This window comes from Equus przewalskii, chromosome 25 (genome assembly GCF_037783145.1).
Source record: "Equus przewalskii isolate Varuska chromosome 25, EquPr2, whole genome shotgun sequence".
In the NCBI taxonomy this organism is placed as follows: domain Eukaryota; kingdom Metazoa; phylum Chordata; class Mammalia; order Perissodactyla; family Equidae; genus Equus; species Equus przewalskii.
The window spans coordinates 799,702-819,493 of record NC_091855.1 but is presented as its reverse complement, the minus strand read 5'-3'; the positions used below and the strand labels follow the sequence as shown (position 1 = coordinate 819,493).

General features: G+C 35.8%; 3 protein-coding genes across 6 annotated transcripts in view; 1 reads left to right on the top strand and 2 right to left on the bottom strand.

The window, feature by feature from the left end:
* The window catches only part of PSMC6 (proteasome 26S subunit, ATPase 6), a 77,634-nt gene extending 72,597 nt beyond the window's left edge, over positions 1 to 5,037 (bottom strand). For both annotated transcript variants that reach the window (XM_070593072.1, XM_070593073.1), the window contains exon 1: positions 4,894 to 5,037. The gene's annotated coding sequence lies outside the window, so the exon portion shown is untranslated. The remainder of the gene's footprint in view (positions 1 to 4,893) is intronic.
* Positions 1 to 15,487, top strand: part of ERO1A (endoplasmic reticulum oxidoreductase 1 alpha) — a 52,078-nt gene extending 36,591 nt beyond the window's left edge. Inside the window, exons 9-16 of one of the 3 annotated variants that reach the window (XM_070593069.1) lie at positions 1,468 to 1,479; positions 5,189 to 5,215; positions 5,338 to 5,430; positions 6,245 to 6,491; positions 6,948 to 7,017; positions 10,920 to 11,006; positions 11,115 to 11,248; positions 12,512 to 15,487. In XM_070593069.1, the coding sequence (XP_070449170.1) occupies positions 1,468 to 1,479; positions 5,189 to 5,215; positions 5,338 to 5,430; positions 6,245 to 6,491; positions 6,948 to 7,017; positions 10,920 to 11,006; positions 11,115 to 11,248; positions 12,512 to 12,572 (731 nt within the window). In that variant the 3' untranslated portion in view covers positions 12,573 to 15,487. Of the gene's footprint in view, positions 1 to 1,401; positions 1,480 to 5,188; positions 5,216 to 5,337; positions 5,431 to 6,244; positions 6,492 to 6,947; positions 7,018 to 10,919; positions 11,007 to 11,114; positions 11,249 to 12,511 lie in introns of all 3 variants that reach the window. The other 2 variants (XM_070593068.1, XM_070593071.1) reach the window with 2 other exon arrangements.
* Positions 15,488 to 16,055: 568 nt separating this feature from the next.
* The window catches only part of GPR137C (G protein-coupled receptor 137C), a 68,997-nt gene continuing 65,260 nt past the window's right edge, over positions 16,056 to 19,792 (bottom strand). The window contains exon 7 of the mRNA XM_008544488.2: positions 16,056 to 19,157. Coding sequence (XP_008542710.2) covers positions 18,980 to 19,157 — 178 coding nt within the window. The 3' untranslated portion in view covers positions 16,056 to 18,979. The remainder of the gene's footprint in view (positions 19,158 to 19,792) is intronic.

Sequence of the window (19,792 nt, the reverse complement as noted above, 5' to 3'; positions counted from 1 at the left end):
TCTTCTCATTTAATGATCTCATCTGCAATAATGAAAATCACTGTTCCTTCAACAAATGATTATCCACCATTTACTGTGTGCCAGGCACTGTGTAGATGCCGAGTGGATGGAAAATTGAAATTCATAGACTCTGCGCAGCCTAGAATAGGCAGATTGATTTGTTGAATAAACCATTTCAGTGTATGATTTCAGACTTTTTCCATAGGAAATATATATCCCTCTTCTCTGAGTATGTGCTTACTGATGAAATCTTTGATGTGCTTTTAGCAAATGTGTAAGGTTTTAATTTTTAAAATTTATTTGAAAAGCTGCTCATCTCATATAGTCAATAAACATAAATTTCCTCCTGGTAAGCAGTGAGATTGCATCATTCCCTAAATGTTGGCAGACTAGTCTTTCTTAGATTAGGAATGAAAGAAGATCTTTAAATAAGGCTTTTGGCTTTATATGGAGTCACATATGGTAACTCAGTAGAAGCTATTGATGTAATATCAGATTAAATGGGAATTCCTAGACAAGGTGATCTTCACTATGAACTCGCATTATAATTTAATCAATTAACCACCTTCATTTATCTTAAAGATAAATGGGAACAATTTCAATGTTTGTCATTAGGGAACTGGTTAAATGATTTATGGTATATTCACATACTAGAATACAGCCATTACATGTGTTGCTGAAAGTCTGTATTCATTTACATCAATAGTGATCAATAATATATGGAGGAAAAGAAGCAGGTATCAAACAGTATGTATAATATGTTTTTGTAATAATGTAATTAATATATCTAAATATCTGTAGACAGAGGAAAAGGACATTTCCCAAAATGTAAATGATGTGTATCTTTGGGCAGAGGGAGTTACGGATGATGTTTTTTTTAGCATATGTCTACAGGGAGCACATGTTACTTGAGTAATCAAACTGATGGCATTAAATAAAAGTGGGCAAGTGAAGATAATTTTTCAATAGTAAATGAGCCAGCTACATGCAAACTGCTGAATTGTGCATAAGTTGAATCTTCCACATAGTCTTTAAAAATATTCCTGAATAAGGTAAAATTTTATAATGTCAGTCTGGAGGTTTCAAAGCAATACCACAAATCTTTAGCAGAAACTATGTTGCAGCTTTAGGATAAATAAATGTGGAAAAAGGCCCTGCCAGCCAAATAACTGTACATCCTGGGGGTATTTATGAGTGCTCTCCAGTGGTGGGTTAGGTTTCCTTCCTGTTGCCCCACGGTGAGTTCTGTATGAGCTGTACTCTTCATCTAGTCAGAGCACACGCAACCCGTGTCACCACCAGACAGAGTGGCCCTCACAAGCTCCTCTCTCTGACTTTGCTTATGTAGATGAACTGATGGACTAAAACTAACCATTATTAAAAGTCTTATTTTTATGAAAGTGTGGCAATTTAAAAGGGGCATCTGGAAGGAGTTTATAATAATAAACATTTTGTTTTGTTTTTCAGGGAAAAGTGAAGGTAAGTACAATTTCTTTATCCTATATTACATGTGAATTTGCTTATACATTCAGATGTTTATTTGGCAACCTTCTTTTTTTTCTTCCATGTCTGAGACTCAGAAGAAGTTAATTTTATTTCTTTGTCTAAAATTCTGGAGGTGAAAGCACAGTTTAAGGGAAAATGGCTGTTGTGCCTGGGATTAGGCAGTAGGGCAATTCGCCCATGTGTTCGAGCCTCTGCCCATGGAAGCAGGCATCTGCCCGGCCTCTGTGTATGTGGGAAAACTCCCTCTCCTTTCCTGGCTGAGCTCTAGGACCTGCCGGGTTTTACGTAGGAAGAAGGTTCCAGGCACGATCAGAGTTGATCTACTGGCTTCCCAGGCTTATGCTGACTCTTAGGTGTGGGTATCACTACCAACTCTTTAAGTTAATTGTAATGGTAAAAATTTTAACATTTGTTAGGTTTACTTTGTCTTTTTGCTTTATGATTGAGATTAAAATTATTTTTGTTGTTTTTAAGCCCATATGTTTAACAATATGATAAGACAAAGCAGTACTTAGCTTTAGTCCAGCTGGAAGAAATTGCTAAAATATGAGGTATCACTTCCTCTGCCTCAAAATCCTCTATCTTCTGAACATTATTTTTATGAATTGCTTTGCCTTATGTCTAAATAACAGAATACTGAAGTCTGATAACATTGCTGTTTTATTATTATACTTTATGTTATAGTAATGGTAGCAGCTGAATAAAATACTGAATCAAAACTGTACTGTTTGGGAGAGAGGTTCTTCAGTAGTAAGATTGCTTTTCCAAAGATGCCTCATCTTTTGTTAGTGGGTGATCCTGTAGTTTTCACTTGAGTAGCCTTGTTCCTTGGCTCTCCTAGTTCTGTGCTGTATTCTAGCTACAGTAGAGGAGGCTGTTTTGGTTTTTCAGTACTTTTTGAAGTTCTCCATCTGTCTCGTTATCAGAGAAAATGTTAACCTGTGGAGGCTCTGCTTGGAGCAGCCGTCTCATTTATGAGTGTATTCATAAGTACTCATTTTGCTCAGATATGGTTCTCTCTGACAGCTGTGTGTTAGGTGGTTATCTAACTGGATCAGAATCGAGTCAAGTTGAGAATAACTGCTTCAGGATTGTAAGACAATTGAAAATTTCATTGAAGACTAGGTCCAAGAAGTATTACACTCCCACTCTCCCAGCTCATGCTCCACAACCTGGGGGAGAAAAGCCTAAATGTTTTTATAAGGAAACAAATCACTTGTAATCCCACAACCCCAAAATAATTGATAATGATAATGGCTAAGACAATGTGCCAGTACTCTTCAAAGCAAATATGATTTCATTGAATTCTTTTGACAATCCTAGGAGGTTTTATTTTTATCTCCACTTCACAGCTGAGGAAAATGAGTCCCAGTGAGGCTTAGTGACTCAGCGAGAGTCGTGGGGCTTGTGAGTAGCAGGTTCACATCAGGCAGTTTGGCTCCAGGCTGTGTGCTCTTAGTTACTTACTACCTCGTACTGCTTCTCTGTTAATCTTTTGATAAGTATTATTATTTATATGTTGATAGTATATAACAGATATATTTATAGTTTTGTATATTCTTCTTCTTGTGTCTGCTTGATTCTTTAGCCTAGGTCCTCATCAGCTCAGGCCACTCTAACAAAGAACCATAGACTTGGGGGCTTAAAAGACGTTTATTTTCTCACAGTTCTTGAGGCTGGGAAGTCCAAGATCAAGATGCCAGCAGATTTGGTTCTTGGCATGGGCCCTCTTCCTGGCTAGCAGATGGTTGGCCTTTGTGTTGTCCTCACACGGCAGAGAAGGACCTCTCATGTCTCTTGCTTTTCTTATAAGGACACTAATCCCATCATGGGGACCCCACCCTCACGACCTCATCTAAACCTAATCACCTGTCAATGGCCCCACCCCCACATGCCATCACATGAGGAGTTAGGACTTCAACATATGAATTTTAGGTGGGACATGAACATTCATCCTTAGCAGCCTCGGTTTCTTGAATTGGATGTACTGGATCAAAAGATAGGGATATTTTAGGCTGTTGATAACATATGACCAGATTGCTTTTTGTCATTGAAAGAATGTGCTAGTTTACACCCCTTCCAGTCAGTGTGCTGGCTAGTTTTTCCTGATCCTTGTCATCATTAAGTATTATCATATTTTTATCTTTACTGTTAAAAGTGGTATCTCTGTAGTTTTAATTTGATTTTTTTTTTTTTGGTCAGGAAGATTTTGCCCTGAGCTAACATCCATTGCCAATCCTCCTCTTTTTTTTTGGCTTAAGGAAGATTAGTCTTGAGCTAACATCTGTGCTAATATTCCTCTACTTTTGCACGTGGGATGCCACCACAGCATGGCTGATGAGTGGAGTAGGTCCACGCCTGGGATCCGAACTTGCAGACCCTGGGCTGCTGAGGCAGAGTATGTGGAACTTTGACTGCTCCGCCACAGGGCTGGCCCCAATTTGCATTTTTTATTATGAGTGAGACTGAGCAATTTTTATCTGTTATTACCGTTTGTATTTTTTCCTTTGTGAATTCTCTGTTCATGTTATTTGCCCATTTTAAATGGATACTCTTGCATTTTTATTACATTTATGACCTTTTTATATATTTAGGATAGTATCTGTTTGTTGTATTTGCAATATACATTTTACTCACTTTATTGTTTCCACTTTGCTTTTGTTTGTGAAGTTTTCTGACAAACAGATGTTTAAGTTTTCATATAGTCTAATTTATTGCTGCTTCTCTTTGTCATTCCTTCCGTTACTTTTATGCTTGTTTGTTCATTTTCAATATCACTATAAGCAACTTTGGTGAGAAGGACTGTACAGTACAGTGTTTGCCATCCCTAGCAAACACATGCATAGAATACGTATGTAGTTATAATAATTATTTCTTAGGCCTTTTTGTATATTATTCCAAATAAACATTTTCACATATTGTCATGTTCCACATTCTTGCCATTTTAATAGTTTTATATTATTCTACCATGTTAACTAGTTATATAGTATTCTATCATGTTAACTTAGGCATTATTGTACATTTTCGTTATTTCACATTTTAAAAATTATATATAACATAATTGTCTTTTACAAACTATACCCCCCCTTTTGAATTATTTCTTTAACACGTAATTCTAAAAGCAGAATTACCAGGTTTGAGTATATGAACAGTGATCTTATTACATCATAGAATATAACTAATATTTGGTTTTGTAACATTTCCTTGAATTACTCTTTTCAAATATTGAATGGCATAGTATATGATGAGTTATATACAAGTAATGTACCTCCAATTCTATTTTATACTTTTTATTTACTTTTCTAATTTAAAAAAACACAATAAGTTCTTAATTTTCATAGCATGAGCTGTTATCAAGGCTAAGTATTTTTCCATGGATTGACTTACTGTTTAAATTCTGTGTTTTGGCCTCATGTAGAACACTTTATCCAGGAAGTTATGAGACGAGGCCACCTGAGGCCACGCTCACGCCTTCTGGAGACCCAGCTGCGGAGCTCTTCACTGAAGCTGTCCGAGGCGCTTCTCTCCTTCCTTGGGAGAAATTGCAAATAAAATTTGAACCTTTAGTTAAACAATCTTTAAATCAGTTGGGCACAAATTTGCTATAATACTTTAAAACTTTTGAAAAACTTACATTTTGGCGTTTTTACAATCTTGTGACTTATTATTCTTTTAATTTCAGAGAACACTTTTTACAGTTGGCTAGAAGGTAATTGGAAATTTTAAAACAAATTTAAATGATAAATTTTTTTCATTTTAAAGAGACAAAATTAATTTTATATCTTACTAGTTTCACATATGAAATTTTTATTTCCAAATTGCTTTTTTTAGGCCTCTGTGTAGAAAAAAGAGCATTCTACAGACTTATCTCTGGCCTGCATGCAAGCATCAATGTGCATTTGAGTGCACGGTATCTACTGCAGGGTATGTAACGTTCACTCCTGCTCACTCCACACTTGTTCTTAGGTATTCTTAAAATGTTCCTGGTAATTTATGTGAATGGGGAAAGACTGACTCTGCTGAATATTAGATTGTAAAAATTCATTCTTCAATGTTAATAAGCAGGAAGGTAGGAACTCTAGGTAGCATAAGAGAAGGCTCCGCACGATCTTAGCTCTCCTCGCCTTCTTTTAAGAAGCTGCGCAGCATTGTACACGTTGCTTTGGAATGTTCTCTTGCTTGTTGTGGGAATTAGAATAGCTGCTAACAGCACAGTTTGTTCCTCATTAGATATTGCTGTATCAGAACCTTTTATTTGTGTGCCAGCTTCAGACCTGGAGTTCAGTGGGGAAAAGCATTTCCTGCTGCTCTTTATGCTTTAAGAATGCTGTTGAAAAATGAGACCATGGTTGATTTTCATCAGTAACATATTTCTTGTGGAATTAATGTCTCTCTCAAATCTTAGAGACAATATAGAGTAACTTTAATTTTAAGTAGGGTTTCAAACTCATTAGTAAGTTCAGTTAGTCATTTTTTAATTATGCATTTTGGTTTTATATATGTTTATATTCAGAAATTTGATTTTTGTTAAACCTAGTTTCTCAGTAAAACATTGAATTTATTTTCTTTTTAAGGATGGGTTCTAGAAGATAAATATTAATATATAACTATTAAAGGCTAAATTAGGACAAAAGCAGTTTTTGTGATTATATTTATATGTATTTTGAAATATAAAATGAAATTAATTTACTTAATTTTAAAACTCAGGTTTTAATATTTAATTCTTCTTTCTTCTCAGATACCTGGTTGGAAAAGAAATGGGGACACAACGTTACAGAATTTCAGCAGCGATTCGATGGAATTTTGACCAAAGGAGAAGGTCCAAGAAGGCTTAAGAACTTGTATTTTCTCTACTTAATAGAATTAAGGGCTTTATCTAAAGTGGTACCATTCTTTGAGCGCCCAGATTTTCAACTCTTCACTGGAAATAAAATTCAGGATGCAGAAAACAAAATGCTACTTCTGGAAATACTTCATGAAATCAAGTAAATTGTATATTAAACTACACATTAATAGAATAGTGACAAATGGTATCTAAAATTAAGTTCCTAAGTAGTCAATTTAGGGAAAGGAAAACTATGTAAAAAATAATTAAAAATGAATTTTGTTCATAGGTCTTTTAGAATTGAGCTTTGTTTTTATTTTGGCCTGGGTACTAGAAGGTACATAGTTTTAGTTTTAATAGCCATTCTTTAGTACTTGTTACCTGCATTATTTTCATAATTACTTGAACAGATTGGGTTTTGGACCCAAACTTCTACTGTATTAGACAGTTAGCTTTTGTCTTTGAGGATGAGAATTTGTTCTGGGGCATCAGAGTGTTGATTTTACTGTATATTCTACTCTATTTTAATTATATTATTCATCACTGACCTTGCATCAGCAGGACTTTTAATATTTTATAATATGTGAAAATGAATATTCTGTGTTTTAAAATGCAGGTCATTTCCTTTGCATTTTGATGAGAATTCATTTTTTGCTGGGGATAAAAAAGAAGCAAACAAACTAAAGGTAATTATTTTATATAACTTCATTTTTTAAATGCAAAACTCTTATGCAGATATGAATGTAAGCCCATGTTTCATACTTAATAAATCTTGATTTATATCCTGAAATTATATGAAAAATCAGAGTCATAATCTTTTTTCCTCAAAAAAAGGAAGTCCAAAGGCAGGGCCAGCTCAAGATCTGTCTGGTTTGTGCTATGTTCAAAATAACAACAACTGAGATCTGTGTACCACTGTACGCCGTACAGATGGCTGTCACCCTGCTGATCGCGTGTAATGACTGGAGGTTATGGGTTCAGAGAAAGGGCTCTAAAGCATGAGTGGCGGTGTTTGTCTACTGCCGAGGAGAATTCTGCAGATGGTTTCAGTTAAAGGATCCTCTTTAGGGGAGAGGACACAGTGTTATTCCGTCATTCATAGTAATCACTGGGAACTAAAGGCCTTTAGAAATGCCACCATGCAGTCATGGAAGAGCAGAAGACCTGATACCCCACACAGTGGAGTTTGGTCTTAGCTTGGCCTCTTAAAAGAGGTGTGACCCTGGGCAAGAAAGACCTCTTCCCGTATATTTGCCTCAGAATGCTACAAATATGAAATATTACTAGGAAGATTTATTAAACACTCATGATGTGCAGATCATGATTTTTGTAATTAAAGGAAGAGACAGCTCCTACCCTCAAGGGATTTCTAGTCTATTTGAGGACTTAAGTAAGATTCTGTGACTGTTCTCAGTTACAAAGCTGTAGATAAGTAAAGGCAGGTGGACCTCAGTAGCAATGGGCTTGATCTGATTTCATCAGCATATTTGTAACAAACAATCTTCCTTTTTTTCTCGTTCTTTGTTTCTTTATGTAATGAAAAAACCTGATTTTATGAAGCTTGCAAACAAAATACTTTTTTGCACTCAGTATTTTTGCCATTAGATGATAGTTATTTTTGACCTCCCATACCTCCTACTTAAAGCATTCTTACTAGAAATATATACCCAGAAATAGTATACTTATATAACTTCCCAAACAGCTTCCAGGAACTTGGAAGATGATGTAATGAGACTTTTTCCTTCTATTTTTGCTATCTTCCTTCTTTTTAGTATGCTTGTTGGCTTATTGGAGGGTGTTTTGGCATACACTCTTTCTATATTGTGCGGATTAGAATATCTCACAATGTTTTACCTTTATCAAAACTCTGAAACACTCAGCTTTGATGTCCTATGAAAGTTTAACAGATAATTTTTCTGAATTCTTTTATAAGAAGGGGTAAGAAAACAAGAAAACTTGTTAATATCAGATATTTACTTTTTAAAAAGGGTTGATTTGAATAGTCACATTTATAAGTTCATTTTAAAATCTCGTCTCCTTTATACTCTATCACTGTATGGTTAGAAATAGAAGATTTGCAGGAAAGAGAGTTCAAAGTGGAGTAGGATCTTGAAGGCTTTTAAGACGCTTGAGACTTGGGTGGGAGTTGGTCTTGGTCAGTTGGTCTTGTTGAGCGTCAGTTACAGTGTTTGCCCGCGTCACGCCTCACCTCTGCCTGCTGACGAATTGAGTGTTGACCTACACACCGTGTACATGAGCTAGGAGGCTGAGCCGTTTAGGTTCTGGTTATTTTAAGGATCGTAAAATTTTCTCATCTAAGATAACTGTGGAATACTTACACTCAGGTTTTGGACATTGTTATTTGTGGAAGTCACAAGGAATTGCTCCTCATTTAGTAAGTTTCTAGCTTATTAATTTGGTTTTCGTATAATGAATTTACATAAGCACTTGTGCTTGGTTTTTATTTTACGGTGTTATTTTGGCTCTTGTAAGCAACCATGCTAACTCTCTGTGTATGCCATATAAAAGTTTACTCAAGAGCTGCCACGGTCAAGGATGTGAATTAACACAGATTCAAATACTGAGTTTAGATAATGTCTGCAGAAGCAAGCGCAGTCTTTTAGAACAGAGGTTTCCAACCTTTACAAGTATGAGAGTCTCTTTAGTCACAAACTTTCAAGGCCTTTCCCCATGACAGTGGTATTTTTAGTATCTATTGATTGTGAAAATATAATTGCCAAAAAGCCACTCTGCATTTAATACCATTTTTTGAGTAAAAGTTGTTTCATTGATCATCACATTTATATCCATTTGGAGTTCATAGTGCGCACATGTGAGCTATTTATTCTGTCTGCACAGTGCTTGTTTACATAAGCATTTTGTGGGCCCTCATAGCAACTATGAAATCCTGCAGCGGGCACCCCCTTACAAGATGGGGACGTGTACCTCAGAGTAATTTTAGTACCCTGTTCTTATTAAAAGTGTGATTTTTTTCTTTAATTTAAGGTTGAAATACAAGTTTATAGGAAACCTCAGATCAGATCACCAAACTCTCCTTAGGGTAATATTACTGGGTAAATGTCTTTTAAAAGTAGGTTTAAAATTAGGATTACCTCTTACTGAACTCAGTCCAAAAGGTACAAAAACACAAGATATGGAATATTGCTAGCATATGGATAATAATTAATGTTAATAATTTGGCCTTTGTATTAATAAGGATATGAGCTCTGCTATCTATTAAGGATCTTTTACATGTTACAGCTGCTTCAGTCTCCAGCTGAGTAAAGCATCTGGGGAGAGACCATCCCCGAGTGGGCCGAGTGCTGTGCTGAATAGTGCATTCCAGTCTTTGCTGATTTATTCCCATTCTTAGATCTTTGGTCCTTTTCTCTTCTAGTTGAGGCCAGAGTGTGGTTTATCGCATTAAAAAAAGGAGAAACACTGTGTGCTCCCCAAATCTAGGCCAGTTGGTGTAATGGATAGTCTGTCTGAAACATGTGTCAAACCTCATATGGAAAGTGCTGTAAACATGGGATTCCAGGGTAAGGCCAGGCCAGAGGGAGCCACTTGCAGGATCAGTTAGTGATTTCCGCTGGAGTCAAAGAAGGATGTCTTCTAGGTCTCCCTTCTTTTCTCCTCCTTCCTTAAGGACTTACACTACTTTTGGACGAGCTTGGTGCATGTTGCCCTATTATGAACAACAGACCTGGGGCTCACGGATATATACACATATATTAAAAGTATAAAAAGCAAAAAAGGGAACAATAAACACCAAATACAGAATAGTTACACAGGGTGGGAAGTAGGACTTGGGAGGGATACACTGAGGGCTTCAACTGTACTTGTAAAGGATTCTTTCTAAAACTTGGTGAAGGGCACATGGATGTTCATTGTCTTTTGTATATTTCTGCATGAAACTACTACTGCTGCTGCTGCTATTACTAATAAAAGACCTGATTGTTTTACCTAATTAATGCCAGAAAGAAGGGCTTTAATATAACTATGATGAAACCAAAGATTTTTATTTTTCTATCCCTCCCCCTCTCTTTTTTTTGTTTGTGAGGAAGATTTGCCCTGAGCTAACATCTTTGCCAGTCTTCCTCTACCTTGTGTGTGGGATGCTGCCACAGCCTGGCTGATGAGTGGAGTAGGTCCACATCCGGGATGTGAACCCCTGAAACCCCTGGCTGCCAAAGTGGAGCGCGCAGAACCCCAACCACATGGCCGAGGGGCTGGCCCCTCTTTTTAGTGAAGTTCAGCTTCTGAGTCAGGCAGGCCTGAGGTCTAAGTTTGCTGTTTACTAGATCTGGGAATTTAGGCAAGGTGACTCACCTCTCTGAACCTTGTCTTTTTAATTCGTTAGGTGTAGATTACGGTAATGTGTACTTTTGGATTTGTGGTGGAGAAGAAATTGTCTGTATGGAGACTCTGGTGTTGGCCATGCTCAGCGAATGCCGAATTTAACTCTCTCCCCTTTTGTCGTGCTGCACGGCGCCTTGCAGTGTTTGGCACATAGAAGGCACGCAGAGAGAACTTAGTGCTTGACTGTAATACTCCATCTTAGTAAAGTTTTTTAAATTGTTTTTAGGAGGACTTTCGTCTGCATTTTAGAAATATTTCAAGAATCATGGATTGCGTTGGTTGTTTGAAATGCCGACTGTGGGGAAAGCTTCAGGTAAGCACATCTGGCGCGATCCTTTTATTCTTCACACAAAGAATTGATGATTTTTCTTTTTTTGCACAAAGAATTTTCTGATTTTCTTTTTTCTTATTTTTATAATAGACTCAGGGTTTGGGTACTGCTTTGAAGATCTTGTTTTCTGAGAAACTGATAGCAAATATGCCAGAAAGTGGGCCCAGTTATGAATTCCATCTAACCAGACAAGAAATTGTATCTTTATTTAATGCATTTGGAAGGTTAGTTTGAATGTTCTGAAATTGTTTCTGCTACCACGTAAGTCTAATGCAACATGTATACTCTCAGGTAAAATTGGGTAAGAAAGATCCTTTTTAGTGAAATTATCTCACTACAGAATTCCGTGGTCTTAGGAAGTACTTTGAGTATGGAGACACATAACGATCATCAGATGATATTCTTTATTTCCTTTGTGGACTTTGATGATCATGATTAATTTACTCATTGAATTTCAATGGTCATCTTACTGAATGTGTATATTTTTTCTAATTATTTAAAAGTAGTCTTTTGTGCTGCCCAAATAGTTTTTTGAAGGTCCTGGAAAAATCATATTGTTTAATACAGGTGTATATGTAAAATTTCCTTGTGAATTCACCATTATGTAAAAAGGTTAATAATTCTTTTAAAAATAATTAATTTTTATGAGAATGATAAACATTTTTGTAAGAAAGTTGTAGAACATAGCTTGAAATGAACTTACATTATAAAATTTAAGTGTAGTTGCATTTCCTTCTCGCTTGACATATGTAAAGAATACAGAGATTTATAAAAACTAACATTTTCTAATTTTTTCTTCACTTTCAAAAAATTACAATTTGTTATTTTGGGTTTGAAATAATTGACCTTCAGAATTATTCTTTAGTACACAGAAGCTTGACAGTTCTATCTCACTGAGTATCTGCTGCTTTTTTCACAGTGGAGAGCAGCGCTAAAGTACATTGAAAATAATGAACTAACTTTACTTTTTATAAAAACTAGTGGAAGCAGTTTGGGCACGCATTTACTATTCTCACTGTAGTCTAAAAGCTTGTCTAGAAGCTTGATTCTTTGTATATTTACTAAATATGGCGTAACGATTATATACTTATAATATATAATTCATATCCTTATGCCTACTTAAAATACATATTTTAAGGCTTATATACTTTATACTTTCATACTTAAAATACCAAGCATATGAATATACTTTGGATACTTAAAATATCTAAATATTTTAACATTTATGTACTTTATAATTCTGTATTTTAACATTTAAAACTTATGACTAATACTGTTATGAATACTTAATAATTAATTTCTGGGCAATATTAGTTTTACCATGTCAGATTAAGAACTAAAGTACATCAAAATAGATTAAATTGATTATGCGCCTTTAAATTTGTTGAAATAAATTACTTAAGAATTTTTCTGTGCTCTAAAAATGCAAAGTGAATAACTTAAAAGTTATCTAAGATAGTTTTTGAGTGAAATTTTTTTGGTTACAGAATTTCTACAAGTGTGAAAGAATTAGAAAACTTCAGGAAGTTGTTACAAAATATTCATTAAAGAAAACCAGTGGAAATGTGCCTATTTGTGGACATTGGAGGCCAAAGAGTGGAATTCAATCAAAGGCATAATAGCAGTGACGTCTTAAACCAAACATTTTATATAAAGCTGCTTTTGTAAAAGGAGAATTATGTCGTTTTAAGTAAACAATTTTTTTTAGTTATGTTAAGTCTATGTATAATAACATTGTGAGTAAAAGTAATACTTTGGTAATGTGGTACAAATTTTAAAGTTTAATTTTGAATAAAATTAAGATTATCAAATTCATGTATGGTAAAACTAAGTAAATATTTTAAGTCTCACACTAGAATTTTGTGTAAGAAGATGTAATATAAGTAAAACTATGGCCCATGTGACAAGTGTTTAATAGGAAAATGCTAAGGAGGCTCATGACTGACCCATAATTAATAGCTTAAAGTTTTTCAATACATTTAGGGTTACCAGGTTTAGTAAATAAAAATACAGAATGTCCAGCTAAATTTGAATTCCAGAGAAACAACAAATAGTTTTTTAATATAAGTATGTTGCATGCAATATTTGGGGTATACTTATACCAAAAAATTATTCCTTGTTAAAAATTCAAATTTGACCGGGAGTCCTGTGTTTTCTCTGGCAACCCTAGAATACATTGGTGTGAAACAATCTCTGTTAGATTATATTGCTACTTTGATTGACTTGTCTGGGTGTATAGAAAAGGACAATGACAACTCAGAGGCATAGGGGATTTCTAAACATTGTGAAAAGTTGAATACATTTATATATTTATTCTCATAATACTTTGCCTAATACTGTACAGAATTTTGGGGAAACTTTATTTTTATATAATTTCAGATTTACAGAGGAGTTTCCAGGATAGTGCAAAACTCTTCCACCCAGATTCACTGATCACACGTGCTTTATCTTTAATGCTCTATCTGTATATACACACACAGAGACTGTTGTTTCCTCAGTCATTTGAAAGTCAGTTACAGGCATTATGCCATTTGAACCCTAAATACTTCAGTGTGTAATACCAAATAATTAAAAAAATTCCCTGGAACTATACTACTATAAGCCTTAGAAAAAGGAATCATTTCGAGTTCCAATCTCTCAAGTTCTTTTTGAATTTTATTGCCTTATTAATGCTTGATCTGTATGGTCATAGGGCAGGTAACTTTTGTCTTTTGTACATGAAGTTTATCTCCTTTTTCTCCCTAAAATTAAACTGTAGTTTTGGGAGGTTTTCATTAGTGGAAGCTCTTCAAAGATAAAAATATTTGAAGGGGTTTAAGAATTTATATCACATGGTAATTGCTGGGAAAAAAGAAATTGTATACCTCGAAATCATGTGCTAATAAAGCAGGGCTTATTTATATAATGGTTCGGAAATGCCATTTTACACTGCTGTACGGTTTTTCTTCTCTGTGTCCCTAAGGCCTGGTGTAGTGCCAAGCACGTAATGGGTATCCAATAAATACTTATTGAATGTATGAATATGTAATCAGTATATTTTAAATGAATAATCACAGAGCTAAGTTTAACAATGTATGTCCTGCTTTCCTGTTCCCCCTCATTTGAATAGGGCAGGAAAAGAAAGATGTTAACCTGCCAATAAAGACTCAAAGGACTATGAAGCGAGCACCATATGTAAATTTTAAGGACCTTTGTAGTACTCTGAAAGTACGGTAGATGGGTTCGAATGGTAATTCTGTCTGTGTAGCCTAACTCTCGTGTTATGTCCCACCCTTTTTTTTTATCAGTCTTTTTGAGAGAATATTCCTATCTTCACATTGTCTCCTCCCACTTGCTCCTTAACTAAAATCTGGCTTTTGGCCCTATAGTTCTTCACAGTCTCTTCCTTTGAAGTCTAAAACCCCGTCTAAATCCACAGCTCAGGTCACAGCCCATTTTTTATTTGATTTCTTTCCTGCATTCGACAGTCTTCACAGCCCTTCTTTAGTCCTTCGCTCCCTTCGTTTCACTTCTCCTGGATGCCTCCTTTTTAGCCTCTTTTCTTTTATGCCTTAAATGTCATTCCCAGCTTTCACTCTTGCTCTGATCACCACCACTTCCACTCTAGGGTAATTCTAGTTCAATGATTTCTAAGTTGTTATCTTTAGTCTAGATTTCTGAATCCATCTGCCTACTGCATATCTTCACCTGGTTGTCCCATGGACACCTGTGTGTCTCAAAACAATCGTTCTCCCCAAAATCTACTCTTCTGCCTTGGTACATTTCAGTCATCTGAATTCTCTAGCTCGGTCGTCTCCTGTTTCCCTGTCATCCAGCCAGTGTCTAAGCGCTACGGGTTTCATCTCCAACTCTGACACGTCACTGTCTTTCCATTTTCACTGCTCTTGCCTGGAGTACTGCACTAACCTGTCTCCTTATACCCAGCCTGTCTCTTCTCTTTTGCTCCACAATGTTACCAAGGTAGGCTTTCTAGAAGCACTCTAACAGTGTCATTCCTGCTTAACACCCTTCAGTGACTTCATGCACCTCCAGGAGAAAGCCAAACCCCTTTGCTTGGTGTTTACCCTCCCCCAGCTTTCTGATGAAACACACTCACAGTTCCTCAAATGCACCACGGTCAGGCCTCCAGCTTGGTGTGCGCCACTCTCCTTGTGTCAAGTGCCCTGGTCGTCCATCTCCTGCTAGAAAATTTCTGTGTCCTCGCAGGCCCAGCGTCAGACACCACCTCTGGGAAGTCTCCCTTGCTCCTCTAACTCCCTCTGTTGTGTCACCACTGTAATTACAACCTACCTCTATTGTGTCACTTACTGTGCTGTATTATTTTTATTTTTTAAAGCCTCCTTTACTAGAATGTGAGCTCCTTAAGGGCAGGAAAAGGAACTTTTTCCATTTTTGCAGCCCCATAGCATATTTTTTGGCATATGAAAACTTACTGTTTGTTGAATAAAGTGCTTTTCAAGTGACTTTGTTAGAGGTCGTTCCTTCACTCCAAATATTCTTACGGCAAGACGAGTGGACCCCCAAGGATTTGTGGACTTGGTCGATAAAGCTCCTGAAATTGTATTCAACATTTGGTGTGGATTTGGCAGTCTATGAAAGCAGTCCATTACGGACGAAAACCGTCTCCTTTCAAGGGAAAAGGCAGCAACATTGAGGAATTTCTTGAATAATCAAAGAATAGCTGCCAAGGATTATGGGCTAGATAAATTTATTCCTATTTAAGATTCTAAGGGGAAGGGGAGAGGTATTATAAATTACTTCATACAATGATTTTTCTTACCTTAATGTTTGAATAAATGTGTACTATGTAATAGTATGTTGGTATTTTAAAGTGTATGGCATTTCATATCAGATTAGTGTATAATACTAAGGGGCATGGCATCCAGATGTCAGTAATGATAAGCTCACGAACAGCACACTGTCATTTGTAATTCCTGATGTTTTTCTCTTTTCTTTGGTAGCATTAGGATTCTTACGATAGAAACTCAATCAGTGTGGCCATCAAGAGAGATTAAGAAAACAATAATGTGCTCCACATAAAAGCACAATTTTATTTTTAACAGTAGTATTTTATTACAATTTAGTGAAACAACAAATAAATACATTCATTGGCCACAGCTATACTTTTTAAAAACCAGTCTGAAACTGATTATATAGCTGAGAAACACTGCTGAACAACAAAAAAGGCAGCTATGCATAAATAAGCCACTTTAGCTATAAATTACATCTTTCATAAAACTACAACCAGCTATGACGAGTAGTAAAAGTATTAAAATTAATAGCCACCCTAATGAAACGATAAAAACAAATACTGTTAGTCACTGTAGAATTACACACTTAAGCAATGAAATTCACTGTTCTAATTAACGAACCAAAAAGGGAGGTCTGAAACCGTCGTCGTGTGCTTCAGTGCAGGATGAGCAGGCAGTTGGTAGCCCTTTGATTTTATAAACAACTCCTTTTGAGACCAAACTTAAAGTGCTCCTAGTGCTTTGGAATTTTTAAGCAAAAACTGGGCCAGAAGCTCATCTTTCTTTGTCTTTGGTGATGTCTTGTGGGAGATGTGAAGAAGGAGACAATTGAAAGAATTCAGGTACCCTTAGTCAGTGATAAGAATAAACTTACTGATCTCAAATTTGGAAGAATCAACTAATGCAGCTGAAAGAACCAAGTCATCTTATCCAAAATATTTTTAAAAAGTAATCTTTACTTGTCTGGTCCAATAGGAACATTATATCTGGAGAAGCCTTATGAGAAAATATTTCCTTTATTACTTTGACCTCTGAGGATTAACAAAGACAACACACATCTTTTCAGATAGCTCTAGATAATTAGATACCTAACCATATTAGGAAATAAATAGTTGGCATTCTGAAAAAAAATCTAACGACTGAAATTGTAATCGAAATATACTCGGTTAAGTGCACATAATGATGTTAATAATACCAAGGTTAACTTCTGTACTGTAAATTTTAAAATAATTTGATTACGATGAGAGAACTTATTATAAGCTAACCCAGAGTAACATTTACAACTGTAAGTTTACGCTTCGGATTGAATTCAAAGTCATTTTGTGGGATAAAAAAGAAATTTCTTTGGCTGTGTATCAGCCACTCCAAAGACCAAAAGCATTAATGATTTTATTTATTCCTTGGGGTTTCACCTACTGTTACACTTACGTGAGGTTACTAAATCAATCATGAAAAGTTGAAAGGTATTTTAAGAGTAGACATGAAACAACTTTCTAATCAAAGTAGAAGACAGCAAAGGACAGTTGTGTTAGTTCCAGTTCTGAAGAAATAAGTCAGCAGAAAATTGGATATAGTCAGTTGTCTTTAAGAGTGTTGTGACAACTTTCCAATGTTGCCTGTTCCCTTGGCATCTTGAGGTATTCAGCATCTACTTCTTTCCATATAGAGACTGGTAGAAAGTGAATTTTAAAATTCACTGTTGCCTTAGCTTACCATATATATTTTTTAAGATTTGGGATAGGACATCCAAGACAGTTTTAATGTAATTCTAAAAGTATTCCCATATTGTTAACCACTGGCTTTACACTTACCTAGTTAGTACCTTTATGTAAGTTTGCTCATTTAGTCTAGTGCTGGAATTAATTTGAATTAAATTTAATTTGGCTTTGCCCATATACCAGATACAAAGATGTGCAAACTAAAGGAGGAATTACACGTCTTACAAGGTATTGCACTTGAGTTCACTGCAATAGTGTATCATGATTTAATTTACCTGAGGACAATCCTGATTCAAATAGGTAAGATCAGCTATATCTTGTTTCAGCTAAATTGAATGCTTTTGAAAACGTACTCATGTTTTAATTTAGAATTGTACATTTATGAATAATTCTTAAATGCATCTGTAAACTTGTTTAGTCCCAAGAAGTTTCTACCAAAATCTCCCTATGCAAAAATCACTATTGCTTTCTTGAAGAATCATGCTTAAACTACTATATATATCTTAATCATACAAAAGAATCACTTGACCAATTCTACTCAAAGTAGCCACATAATTTTCACTGGTATACTTTCCTCTTGAAGAAATGACTGTGGCTTTCCAAACAACACTGCTGGTCATCACTGTAAGGACATCATTTGTTTAAAATGATTGAATAATTTCAGTTGGTATTTTACAATCATGCTTAAGAGAACTAACTTCAATGATTACATATTTTTTCAATTTTTAAAAAGAATGATACATTTTTAATTTTTTTTGAGGAAGATTAGCCCTGAACTAACATCTGCTGCCAATCCTCCTCTTTTTGCTGAGGAAGCCTGGCCCTGAGCTAACAACCGTGCCCATCTTCCTCTGCTTTATATGTGGGACGCCAACCACAGCTTGGCGTGCCAAGTGGTGAATAGGTCCGCACCCAGGATCCGAACCAGCGAACCCCAGGCCGCTGAAGTCGAATGTGCAAACTTAACTGCTGTGCCACCAGGCCGGCCCCAAGAACGGTACATTTTTATGCTTTAATTCTGTGCACTGTTTACACTATAAAATTTTTATTGGGTAAGAATTCCACATAGATTACACCACTGAATATACAGGCTTTGATTTTTGTAGGAAAATTGCCTCCTAATTTGGTGTACAACGTAATTTCCCAGTGTGAACACTGGAGTATGACTGAATCTGCAGTGTACTCTTTCAGAATAAAGATAAAAGTGCAAATATGCATTTGATGTTCCAAAGTCAGGATGTTTGGAGGTCATCAAGTGCCTTGAGATCTATTCCCTCTTTTCTCCCATTCCAAACTTTCCATTTTATGATATTTTACTGTGAAGACGTCAAAAGTAACAGCTGTGTCCTCTGCTGAACACAGCCACATTTCCAGGCTTTGCTTTCAGTTGCAACAGATAATGGAATGTTCATGTAGGTGGAGTTTAAACAAGCTGAATATACACATTCATGAAAAACACCTGAAGAATCACGACTTGGTAACGCTGTCAGTTTTGTGGTGTTCCGTATATGCTCTGGTGATTGTTCATATCTAGATTATTACAAGTAAAGAGCAAAGGAGCAGTATCTGTCATGGGTCCATTCAGGTGGGGAGAGATGGCGTAACTGTTGCCACCACACCCCGTCATGGTGCCATACCAGCCCAAACCTTGCGAATTCGATAAACTGCAACAAAAAAAGGGCAAAAAAGCCATAAGATTATGATCAGGATATAATAAGTCACTTTGGAATTTTTAGTTTTCAATGCATTGTGCAATACAGTTGTATACTGAAATATGTTCTTTGCCAAATAACATAATGGCTTTGTACAAAATTTAATGACTATACCTAATGTCCTTGATTCTATGTCACATATTAAGAAAGAATGAATGAATACCACTCAGAACTAGTAGAACTTGATTATCATACGATAATACAGTACTCATTATGTATTGGGTTCTGTTCTAAGGCATGTTTGTATATAAATATATGTATAATTATGTATACAGACACACATACACTCATTTAATATTCACACAGTGCTATCAGATAGGCTCTATTATCATCCCTATTTCGCAGATGAAAAACAGGCTCAAAACCCTGAGGTCACTTAGCTTGTCCAGATGAAGCTGGGATTACAGAAGATGCTCTCAAGCTCAGAGCATGATGCAGGTGTGCACTGGTGCTTTCACTTCGCCTTGATACACAGCTAATGGTATGACTTGCAATGGTTTTGGAATAAGGAGGGGACAGAAGATTTCCTTTGGCACCTAAGCTTCCCCAGAGTTTTATCTAGAGTTTCTCTGTGGATTTTGAATAGC